Consider the following 12,985-nt stretch of genomic DNA (forward strand, 5'->3'; position numbering starts at 1 on the left):
ATTCTGAAACCCTAAGCCCATACAGAAACAAAGCTGGCTAATGTTATTTTCTATGGAAGAGTGTAAAGCCACCTTGCAACCATCTGTACACTCAAAAGACTAATGCTCTTTAAAATTTTTTGTAATTGACAAAAGTGTATATATTTATGATTTATTAAAAAAGATAAAATATAGGCTGAGAAGGTAGGTGACTTAGTGGTAGAGTGCTTGCCTAGCATGCATGAAGCCCTAGGTTTGATTCCTCAGTACCACATAAAAAGAAAAACCCAGAAGCGGTGCTGTGACTCAAGTGGTAGAGTGCCAACCTTGAGCAAAAGCAGCTCAGGGACAGTGCCCAGGCACTGAGTTCAAGCCCCAGGACTGGAAAAAATATATTTACCCATTATCCAGTTACAGTAGAATCACAGTCTAGGCCAGTCCAGGCAAAAAGCAAGACCCTATCTTAAAAATAACCCATGTAGTCAGGTGCCAGTGGCTCATACCTGTAATCCTAGCTACTCCAGGAGACTGAGATTTGAGGATTGTGGTTTGAAGCCAGCCCAGGCAGGAAAGTTCAGGAGACTCTTATCTCTAATTAACCATAAAAAAAAAAAAGCTGGAAGTAGCGCTGGCTCAAGTGGTAGAACACTAAGCTTTGAGCACAAAAGCTCAGGGATAGCTCCTAGGCCCAGAGTTCAACCTCCTGGATTGCCAAAATAAATAAAAATAATCAGTGCAAAAAAGGACTGGAAGTATTAGAACTATTCCCCCAAATGTATTTTAAACTGTGACCCAGCTCCAGTGCAGCTGAACTCTAGGAGGACTGTGAATGAGCAGGCAATAAACATAATCTTCATTGGAAATAAACATAATCTTCAGTCTTGGAAATAACAAGCTATGATAAAATCATTCCACATTCTTCACATGCAAAGAAGCATAAAGGAGAATGCAGTCAGTATAAGTAGAATTTTTGATGACTTTGTTATTGGAGTTGGTACATGAGCACTAAAACAGCTCTTGCAAGCTGGGAGACAGTGGCTCATATCTGTAATCTTAGCTACTTAGGAGGCAGAGATCTGAGGATCCCGGTTCCAGCCTGAGCAGGAAAGTCTGTGAGACTCTTATCTCCAATTAACTACCAAAAACATTGGAAGTGGAGCTGTGACTCAAGTGGTAGAGTGCTCGTCTTGAGCACAAAAGCTCAGGGGCAGCATCCAGACCCTGAATTCAAGCCCCAGGACAGGCATAAACAACAACCATAACAAATCAGCTCTTACAGATATGTGAGAGAATTTATAGGAAATGGTAGTTAGAATAAGTGAAGAGATTAGACATTTAAAGAGATACTTGAAATCTCTAACAATTCAAGTGGAATTTATCAATAATGGTTCATCCAAACAGACGTGCCATATGTTAATAAGGGAACTGGGAGGGACATATATGGCAACTTACTACCTGTTCTTATTTTAAACAAAAATTTAAAGGGCAAAGTAAGCATATGGTAAAGGGTATTCAAGTCATGCATAACAAAATGGAGTTGTTTTATGGGGTGTAACAATGTGAAATAATTGAAAAGGCATGGAGACTGCCTATAGCAAATGAAATCAGTGATTGAAGAGTGATAGGTGTTTCTCAGTGGTGGAAATCTTACAGATGACTTTTCATTACCAGTTCTGTTTATCATGTACTAGATATGATTATCACTACTTGCAAGAAAAAGAAACAAAAAGCATACTTGTTAGAAAGGAAGAAAATTGTCATTATTTAAAAAATTGGTTTTGTATATAGAAAATTGTTCAAATGAATAGATGAGAAATGATGCTAGATAAAAATTAATATATGGGTTATGTATATGCTACCGCAATTAGAAAATGACATTTAAAATACTCCATTTTCATAGTAACAACATGAAATAATGAAGACTATCTAAAATAAGCAAGGTACCTACGTGAAAAACTACAAAAATACGGTGAGGAAATTAACTGGATAAGTAGAATATATTGTTTCTAGATTGAAATTTAAGTGTTAAATTTAAGTGAAAATCTCAATTCTGTAAATTCAATGTAATCCCAGTAAAAGTTTCAGAAAGCTTTTTGTGGGTGTTGGTAGTAATCCAGGCTTTGTCCTTCAGAGCATTCATAAAGAGTCAGAGATTTGCCTAGGCTGCATTTCGGCAGTTCAGAGTGTCATGTCTATTTGTGAAAAATACATTCACTTGTGGGGGTGGGCAATGAGGAAAACACCTCAGGCCACATATGTGTTCATTAAGTGACCATAAAATTGAGTGGTAAGCTCGAGGTGAGCAATGAAACTTTCTATCCTACTTGCTTATTCCAGTATGTCTTGGTATGTATCTTGCTTCTGTTACATAGAATTTACTTTTTTTCCATCCACATGCACAGTACATGAAAACTGCTTTACCTTACCTGTGATGACAGAGAACATCTATTTCAAGCATGCAAATGCAGTGATCATGGGCTTGGGCTCTAGAGCCCTGCAGACTGCCTAAGGTTCCAATCCTAACTCTGCTCTTACTATCTGTGTGGCTTGGGCAGGTAACTTAACCTCTCTAGCCTTCATGTCTATCTGTACAATGGAGATAATAGTAGCACACATTCCTGATTGCAATGCAGTGATGAGTGCATGCTGTCCTGAAGACTATAACTTCTTCCCAACATGGATGTTACTGTGAGCTGAGAGAGTTGGGATTTCTTCAAGGTGGGACAAGAGATTTTCCAGGGAAACTTAGGAACCCCTTTTACCTTTATCTTACATGTTAGAACTCGCCCTCAGCATGAATTGTGATTTTTCTGTACCTGCCTGGTTCCCATACTTGGTTTGTTTGGGAATAGGCAGTGAACAGTGGCTGCTTGAGGAACAGGCATATGGCAGGGAATGGGAGGTGGCCTGTGAGGCAGCAGGGCGCTGTGTTAGGAAAGATTTGTTTTTATAGAGGCAGTGAAGGCATGCAGCACAGATAGCTTGTGTGTGTTTAATGTGTGTAAGTACACATACCTCAGCCACCAACATCTCATGTACTAAGGGCCGCTAAACCTTCTCAGGCAGTCGTAGCCCTTGTGGGCTGGTGGGGGAGAATGATGCCTGTGCAGTCTCTGGTCCATGATGCTGCTTAGAGGAACACATTGAAGCTCCCATTTGTGCTGCACCCAGTCCAGGAACTCTTAGCTTTCCACTGATTACTACTTTGAAGGCTTTCAAGGAACTTTCTAGGAGGCTGATGGCCTCTCACTTTCACGTGCAGGCACAGCCTTGCAATTACCTTCCAGGACTACCAGAGTTGAGACAGAGATATCCCAGGCCTCACCCACCTACTTTCTCACAGAGGAGCTGCTCTTTCAGCAGCGGCTGCACAGCACTGAACAACTCTGTCGATACATCCAGGCCCCCAGGCAGCTGTGTTCCCTCCAGGAAGCCTGACTTATGGCAGGCAGCTTCTTGCTTGCTGCACTTTGCTCTCATCTATTGTGACTTCTTAAATTTTGTCGGGAAAACCAGTCACTTAAACATTGAGTCAATTGGTGAATTCTTATTTTTTTTATCAGGTGAACAAATACATCCAACCACATGGGTATTGCCCAGCCTTGTTCTCTCTCTCCCTCTTTCTCTCTCTCTTTCTCTCTCTCTTTCTTTCTTTCTTTCTTTCTTTCTTTCTTTCTTTCTTTCTTTCTTTCTTTCTTTCTTTCTTTCTTTCTTTCTTTCTTTTTTGTTTGTTTGTTTTGTTTTTTTGCCAGTCCTGGGCCTTGGACTCAGGGCCTGAGCACTGTCCCTGGCTTCCTTTTGCTCAAGGCTAGCACTCTGCCACTTGAGCCACAGCGCCACTTCTGGCCGTTTTCCATATATGTGGTACTGGGGAATTGAACCCAGGGCTTCATGTATACGAGGCAGGCTCTCTTGCCACTAGGCCATATTCCCAGCCTGCTTGCTTGCTTTCTTGCTTTCTTGCTTTCTTTCTTTCTTTCTTTCTTTCTTTCTTTCTTTCTTTCTTTCTTTCTTTCTTTCTTTCTTTCTTTTCTTTCTCTTTCTTTCTTTCTCTCTCTCTTTCTCTCTGCCTTCCTTCCTTCCTTCCTTCCTTTCTTTCTCTCTCTCTCTCTCTCTCCTTCCTCCCTCCCTCCCTTCTCCCTTCCCCCTTCTCCCCTTTCTCCTTTTGTGCCAGTCCTAGGACGTGAACTCAGGCTCTGTCTCTGAGCTTTTTCACTCAGGGGTTAGTACTGTACCATTTAAGCAACAGCTCCACTAATGTTCACTTTTTTGGTAGTTTATTGGAGATAAGAGTCACATGACTTTTCTACCCTGGCTGGCTTTGAACTGCAATCCTCAGATCTCAGCCACTTGAGTAGCAGGTATGAGCCACTGGTACTCAGCTTTGTCCAGCTTTGGGTGGTTTTTGTTTTTGTTTTGTTTTTTGGTCAGTCCTGGGGCTTGGACTCATGGCCTGAGCACTGTCCCTGGCTTCTTTTTGCTCAAGGCTAACACTCTACCACTTGAGCCACAGCACCACTTCTGGCCTTTTCTGGTTATGTGGTGCTGAGGAATTGAACCGGGACTTCATGCATGCAAGGCAAGCACTCTACCACTAAGCTATATTCCCAGCCCTGTCCAGCCTTTATAAACCATGTCACTTGACATTCAAACATCTGAGCCTGTTGGTGTATCTACCACCAAAAGAAGAGTGTGCACTATGTGTTAGAGACTTTAACATGGGAAGGACTTAGTTCCCCAGGCCCCATGCCCAGGAGCTAGTCTTTGAGAATCTACTTGCCCTTGTCCATTTCTTAGAAGAAGGGACATAAAAATTTAGTAAGTTCTGTTTTAAGAGAATTTGCGAAGTGTGTTTGAAATGGCATGTGAGCATCTAATATTTCACAGTAGTAATATAAAATTATTGTTCACTTGTGTATTGCAAATTGAGGAATATTACATACCCAAATGGTGCTTTAGAGAGCTTGAAAGATGTTTCAAGTTGTTCTGAAATGTTAATACCATCTCTTTTTCCTCCCTCTTTCTAGAATCTTTTCCTTCCTGGACATAGTAACTTTGTGCAGATGTGCACAGATTTCTAAGGTATTCACTAGAATTTTTAATAAATATACAGGTTTATTAGATTAAAGATGAGTTTTAGTTTGGTAAACTAACAAAATTAAAACATTTTCTTTTGTAGTGAATATAATGTAATAGCATACTTGTGCATTTGATTATTAACTTGATATATGTCAAGAATAAAAATTTGGCTGTGTGCTAGTAGATTCCGCCTGTAATACTAGCTACTCAGGAGGTTGAGATCTGAGGAACATGGTTTGAAGGTAGCCGAGGCAGGCTAGTCCATGAGACTCTTATCCCCAGTAAACTACTCGGAAATAACTGTGGTGGCTCAAGTGGTAGAGCACTAGACTTGAGCACAAAGAGGCTCAAGGACAGTGCCTACGCCCTGAGTTCAAGCCCCAGGATTGGCAAAAAAAAAAAAATAATAATAAAAAAGATTAAAAATTTGGAAATAGGAGCTGGGAATATGGCCTCGTAGCAAGAGTGCTTGCCTTGTATACATGAAGCTCTGGGTTTGAATCCTTAGCACCACATATATAGAAAGGCTAGAGGTGGAGCTGTGGCTCAAGTGGCAGAGTGCTAGCCTTGAACAAAAAGAAGCCAGGGACAGTGCTTGGGCCCTGAGTCCAAGCCCCAGGATTGGCAAAAACAAAACAAAGCCATTTGGAAATAAAGTTTGAGTCAAGACCTGAACAGGCTTAATACCTATCTTTTTTACCCTCATTGGTCTTCTTTTTTCTCTACCTCTTAGGCTTGGAATATCTTGGCCCTTGATGGAAGCAACTGGCAAAGAATAGATCTCTTTAACTTTCAGACAGATGTTGAGGTAAGTTAGTTAACTTTGGCTTGGACAAAAGACTTGTAAAGGGGAAAGTAAATGTTTCTCCCTTTCATGCCTAAGTTTTATTTTGCTGTATTTAGACCTAATAAATTGTCAGGGTGGGACACAGAAAAACCTGGAAGATACTTATATACAAATGTATGTATTTCTGTTTTTCTTTTTAAAATCAATATGATTGCATGTCACTCTTGCTTACATTTTGCCAGTCAGCTGTTTAAAGCTTCACACCTGCGCCATTATTAGTACCCATGTTAGGCCTTTAACCTTAGGAGACTTGACAAATATTTATTGATCTGAAAGATTCTCTAGGAGTTGCAGCTCAGCATTAAGAATGGAGCCATGATGGAAGCAGAGGCTGGAGATGCAGTGTCACCCAGCTCAGCCACTTGGACTACATAGCCTTGTAGTGCTTCTGTTTTATTATCTGAAAAATAAAGAAGCAAAGTAAGGGCCAGCATGCCTGTAATCCCAGCTATTCAAAAGATGAAAATTGGAAGTATGCACCTTGATGCCAACAAGGACAAAATGTTGATGAGACCCCAGCTCAAACAGTAAGCTTATTGTAAGGATATGTGCCTGTCATCACAACTAAGCCAGAGGCCATAGATAAGATTGAGACTGACTTCAGCAGAAACTGGAGACCTGACTGAAGCCAAAAAAGAGGTGGAGGTATGGATCAAATAGTAGAGCACCTGCCCAGTACCACCAAAAAAATAGAGCCTTTTATAATTCCAGAACTCTAGTATACATATCTTGAAATACATAAATATTTCAATTTCAGAGAGAAACCTGAGGAAAGATTTAAATAACTTAAATATTTAACAAATAATTATTACATTAATTTAATATTAAATTCCAGATTTCTAACTAGAAAGCAAGGAGAGAAGAGGGAGAATTAAGTGCATTGTCTGGAGTGCTGATCTAAGATCTTGAAATAATGAAGTATTACTTGCTCAGTGCACATATATATGTATATGTGTTATATATATACATATATATGCCTTATTAATGTTCAGCCAATTCAGTTACAGTGAAATTGCTTTTCTTTTTCCTTTATGGACCCAGGGTATTGCCATATAGCCTGGCCTGGCCTTGAACTTAAGACCTATCTCAAGCTCCCCCAATAGATGGGATTGCAGGTGTATATCACCATACCCAGTCTTCTTAGAATTGCATTGTAATTCAGTCACTCATGTAATATGTTTTATCCTTCTTGTAGATAAGGAAATGATTAGTCTAAGCAGTTTCCTGTGACTGACTTCACTTGGCATTCCATAGAAGAACCAGTAATGGAGCCCTTTTACCTTTCCTCTAGGTTAAAAGACTGGTCCCCATTCAAAACCAGTAGAGCAAGTACCTCTAGCATGTGGGACAGCACTCAGATTTTCCACACATGATTTGGAATTCTTTCATTCCTCTCATGTGGTGCTCCAGGAACTAGAGGATTCATGCATGTTCTGGAAGGAGAAATTCTGGTTCCTGCCTTAGGTTGTGGTCCCAGAAGTAGGTGAACAGAAATATGTTGGGCTATGGCAGAGTGCTTGCTTAGCATATAAGAGGCTGAGTTCAATCCCCGGTACCACCAAAAATAAATTAAAAAGTGGCAGTGATTGCAGTCACCCCAGGCAGACCTGTCAGTGTTCCATATCAGTTAGTGTAATTTCTCTGGGTGAACTTAGTGATATTGAGAGGAATATTAAATTCCAAAAATGTTCTTTCTAGCCATAATGATCATAATGCTGACAAAACTTTGGTAGAAAAACTTCTCTGTGGGGCTGGGGATATGGCCTAGTGGCAAGAGTGCTTGCCTCGTATACATGAAGCCGTGGGTTCAATTCCCCAGCACCACATATGAAGAAAATGGCCAGAAGTGGCACTGTGGCTCAAGTGGTAGAGTGCTAGCCTTGAGCAAAAAGAAGCCAGGGACAGTGCTCAGGCCCTGAGTCCAAGCCTCAGGACTGGCAAAAATAAAAATAAATAGAAGTACAAATTAAAAAAAATATATATATATAAAGAAAAACTTCTCTGTGTTACTTAATGTCTTCTCAGTTTTGATGATTTTTTTCCCCGAACTATGTGACTTTTCAAAAGCATAATGAAGAACTTATAAATTCAGATATTAAAAATATTATTTGGGGGCTGGGGATATAGCCTAGTGGCAAGAGTGCCTGCCTCGGATACACGAGGCCCTAGGTTCGATTCCCCAGCACCACATATACAGAAAACAGCCAGAAGCGGCGCTGTGGCTCAAGTGGCAGAGTGCTAGCCTTGAGCGGGAAGAAGCCAGGGACAGTGCTCAGGCCCGGAGTCCAAGGCCCAGGACTGGCCAAAAAAAATATATATATATTATTTGGGCTGTGTTACGGTGGCTTAGGCCTGTAATTCTAGCTGTAATCCTCAGGAGGCTGAGATCTGACTATTGTGGTTCAAAGCCAGCCTGGGCAGGAAAAAAATCTGTAGACTCTTATCTCCAAATAACCACCAAAAAGCCAGAAGTGGAGCTATGGCTCAAATGATAGAGCACTAGCTTTGAGCAAAAGCTCTCAGGGACAGTTCCCAGATCCTGAGTTTAAACCTGGCACATACAACAAAAAACAACACATTTCAAAATATACAATTTTGAAAGAGGGAAGGGGCCCTGAGTTCAAGTCCCAGGACTGGCACAGACACAAAAATACTATTTTGAGCTGTGGCCACTGGTGGCTCATGCCTATAGTCCTAGCTGCTCAAGAATCTGAGATCTTCTTCACCAGCACAGCAACTGACAAAGGCCTAATATCCGTCATCTACAGAGAACTCAAGAAACTAACCCCCTCCAAACCCAGTCAACCAATTGTTAAATGGGCAAAGCTAAAGAGAGACTTCATAGGAGAAGAAATTAAAATGGCAAAGAAACATATGAGGAAATGTTCAACATCCCTGGAAGTAAAGGAAATGCAGATAAAAACAACCCTGAGATACCACCTCACTCCAGTCAGCATGGTCTATACTTTGAACTCAGGCAACAACAAATGCTGGAGGGGATGCAGAGAAAGAAGAACCCTTCTTCACTGCTGGTGGGAGTGTAAACTAGTACAACCACTCTGGAGAACAGTATGGAGGTTCCTCAAAAAGCTCAGCATAGACATATCCTATGACCCAGCCATACCACTCCTAGGCATCTATCCTGAACAACAGGATCCAGGATACCACAAAGACACCTGCACATCCATGTTTATTGCTGCACAATTCACAATAGCCAAAATATGGAAACAACCCAGATGCCCCACTACAGATGCTACAGATGAATGGATCCAAAACATGTGGTACCTGTACACAATGGAATACTACATAGTAATTAGAAATGATAAAATAATGGCACTTGCAGGGAAATGGTCAGATCTCGAACACATAATATGGAGCGAGACAATCCTAGAACACAGAGAACAAAGGCGCATGGTCTCCCTGATATGTGGTTGTTGGCGGGGGAGGGGGGGGACGGGGAGAACAATAGAGATCATGTCTCAAATGACAAACTTCTTTTCAAATGGTATTTCCACATGTTTTGGTCAGTGACTTTACAGTATGTCTCTAAAACCAAACAATTACTAAATAAATATTAAAAGGTCTAGGATAGACCTATCAGAGGATCACAATGGCTCAACAGTTATGTACATATGATTATATAAGATGAGGCTAAGCAAAATGAACTCCAAGAGATGAAAACAGGAAGATTTTTATTGTTGTCCTTACGTTGAATGTACTAATGTACTAGGTGAACTTCCTTTGGCATATCCCCTGTGGTCACTGATTTTGGTACACTGGATGTTGTATAATATATGCTTATCTGAACTAGGGAAGGGAAAGAAAAATGAGGGAGGGTGTAACAAATAAGACAAGAAATGTACTCACTACCTTATTATGAAGCTGTACTCCCTCTGTACATCACCTTGTCAATAAAATTTAATTTAAAAAAAAGAATCTTAGCTCTTAAGATCACTTTTGAAACCAGGCCAAGTAGGAAAGTCCCTGGGACTGTTTACCTTCATCAAAAAGCCAGAAGTGAGGGCTGGGGATATGGCCTAGTGGCAAGAGTGCCTGCCTCGGATACACGAGGCCCTAGGTTCGATTCCCCAGCACCACATATACAGAAAACCGCCAGAAGCGGTGCTGTGGCTCAAGCGGCAGAGTGCTAGCCTTGAGCGGGAAGAAGCCAGGGACAGTGCTCAGGCCCTGAGTCCAAGGCCCAGGACTGGCAAAAAAAAAAAAAAGCCAGAAGTGGAACTATCTCAGATCAAGTGGTAAAACCTAGACAGTGTCCAGGTTCTAAGTTCAAGCACCAGTACTTACATAAACAAACAAAAAACATATTTTGTGTAAAATCACTTTTTTTTTGCCAGTCCTGGAGCTTGAAACTCAGGGCTTGAGCACTGACCCTGCTTTCTTTTGCTCAAGGCTAGTACTCTAGCTCTTAAGCCACGGCACCACTTCTGGCTTTTTCTATATATGTGATGCTGGGGAATTGAACCCAGGGCTTCATGTATGCAAGGCAAGCACTCTACCACTGGGCCATATTCCCAGCCCCTAAAAATCACTATGTATTCATTGATGGCAGAATTTTAACTGCTGGCTTCCAGCTACCTGCTGTATATTCATATTGTGGATATAAGAAAGGAGAGGCCAGTTTACGGTTTGCTAGTTGTTTAAACAATCCCATGTAAAACCTGGACTAGCCAGCTTCAGGGTTCAGTCTGATTTCATTTTGTTTAGTTTCCCTTTGGGAGTAGCATATTAATCAGTACAGGTTGAATTCTGAATCAAATGCTGAAGGCCCTCACAATCTTTAAACAGGTCCATCTAAGTGCTTAGCCTGGGAAGCATTCTGTGGCTGATCAAATGGTCTCGACGACCTATTTTGCAAAGGAAATAGGATTAATAAAAAGTCTGAGGACAAGGTAACCCAAGAGTCAGGATGGACACGCTAACATCACTTACTGTGTGCCAGTACTGTTTGGGGGACTTTGTATGAATCAAATTCTCAGAACCAAATTAAAGAAGCTGAGGGCACAAAGTTTGAGTAACTTTCCAAAGTCCCTCACCTAGTAGAAGAGTGTGGGTACCTTCAGCAGTGGTTGTATGACCAGTGAGATTCCAAGAAAAGGCAGAATAAAGTGTACAGTGGCAAGGGCTCATGGAGTCTTTTCTTAGTTTTACTCTATCCTCAGTACATCTGGTTTCTCTGTGGTAAGGGATTTGTAAGCCTTCAAAAGTTGTACATCTGTTGTCAGTCTTAATGGTTATTTAAAAAGAAAAAGAGGCTGGGACTGTGGCTTAGTGGTAGAGTGCTTGCCTAGCATGCATGGAGCCCTGGGTTTGATTCCTTAGTACCACATACACAGAAAAAAGTTGGAAGTGGCACTGTGGCTCAAGTGGTAGAGTGTTAGCCTTGAGCAAAAGAAGCTCAGTCATGGTGCCCAGGCCCTGAGTTGAAGCCCCAGGACTGGCAAAAAAATGAAAAAGAAACAAATGATATGTTAATCAAAAATTTTTCTTTTTAGCAGTACTAGAGTTTCAACTAAGGCCTTACACTTCCTAGGCAGGCACTCTACTGTTGAAACATGACTCCAGCCCCCCTTTTCCACTGGTTATTTCTTTTTAAAAATTGTTTATTATTATAAAGGTGATGTACAGAGGGGTTACAGTTACATAAGTCAGATAAAGAGTACATTTCTTTTTGAACAATGTCACCCTTCCCTTGCTCTCTCCCAGTTTTTCCCTCCTGTCCTGGCCCACAAGTTGTATAGTTCCTTTTCAGCATCCACTGGTTATTTTTGAGATAGGATTTTGCTTCCTGCCTGTGCATGTGTTTGGTCAAGGTCTGCCTATTTTATACTTCCAAACATAGCTAAGAATGACATGCATAGGCCAACAGCTTGTGTTGAGATGGCAGCTCCCAGACTGCTCCTGTTCCTCCTGCTGCTACTCCACTTCCTTTGCCGCCACCTCTCCTCCCTCCTCCTCCTCCTCCTCCTCCTCCTCCTCCTCCTCCTCCTCCTCCTCCTCCTCCTCCTCCACCTCCTCCTCCACCACCACCACCACTTCTCCTCCTCTTCTTCCTCCTCTACCACCACCTCTCCTCCTCCTCTACCACCACCTCCTCCTCCACCACTTCCTCTTCTTCCTTCTCCTCCACCTCCTCTTCCACCTCCTCCTCCTCCTCCTCCACCACCACCTCCTCTTCTTCCTTCTCCTCCACCTCCTCTTCCACCTCCTCCTCCACCACCACCACTTCTCCTCCTCCTCTTCCTCCTCCTCTACCATCACCTCTCCTCCTCCTCCTCCTCCTCCTCCTTTACCACCACCTCCTCCTCCACCACCTCCTCTACTTTCTTCTCCTCCACCTCCTCTTCCACCTCCTCCTCCTCCTCCTTCTCCTCCTCCTCCTCCACCACCTCCTCCTCCACCCCCACCACTTCTCCTCCTCATTTTCCTCCTCCTCCTCTTCTACCACCACCACCACCTCTCTCCTCCTCCTCCTCCTCCTCCTCCTCCTCCTCCTCCTCCTCCTCCTCCTCCTCTACCATTACCTCCTCCTCCACCACTACTTCTTCCTTCTCCTCCACCTCCTCTTCCACCTCCTCCTGTTCTCCACCTCCTCTACTACCACTATCTCCAAGGCTTGAATTCAGGGCTTATCTGTGCTCTCCCTTGGCATGCTCTCTCATGGCTGGTGCTCTACCACTTGAGGCACTCCTCCAGTATTTCCAAGGCTCTCTTAAGCCCATTTTAGGCTTTTTCCCTCCCACTAAAGCCCTTCATTCTGAAATATATACTTGCAACATACCATATAGTAGATAAGCTTGAATATTATGTTTGGAAAGGATTTGCTCTTCTTTCTCTTAGTTGCAAACATATTACTATGGTTTTTATTTCTTTAATATCAGTACAAGAACTTTCATGCCAAAGAAAAAGGAATAGGAATTATATATAAATGTAACTACCTTGAAATGGGGGAAAATATGTTGGGTGTTCATTTGTTGACATTATGTGAAGATTTTTTATTTGTTAGGTATTTAAGTACTAGATTTCCAAGTCATATTTCTTTTCCCTATAGTGATAGTTATT

The 12,985-nt window shown here is 42.0% G+C and overlaps 1 protein-coding gene across 1 annotated transcript in view; it reads left to right on the plus strand.

The window, feature by feature from the left end:
- Positions 1-12,985, plus strand: part of Fbxl2 (F-box and leucine rich repeat protein 2) — a 75,371-nt gene that overhangs the window by 42,876 nt on the left and 19,510 nt on the right. The window contains exons 3-4 of the mRNA XM_048348633.1: positions 5,007-5,061; positions 5,792-5,866. Of these exons, the coding sequence (XP_048204590.1) occupies positions 5,007-5,061; positions 5,792-5,866 (130 nt within the window). The remainder of the gene's footprint in view (positions 1-5,006; positions 5,062-5,791; positions 5,867-12,985) is intronic.

Source organism: Perognathus longimembris, chromosome 6, assembly GCF_023159225.1.
Source record: "Perognathus longimembris pacificus isolate PPM17 chromosome 6, ASM2315922v1, whole genome shotgun sequence".
NCBI classification, from domain to species: domain Eukaryota; kingdom Metazoa; phylum Chordata; class Mammalia; order Rodentia; family Heteromyidae; genus Perognathus; species Perognathus longimembris.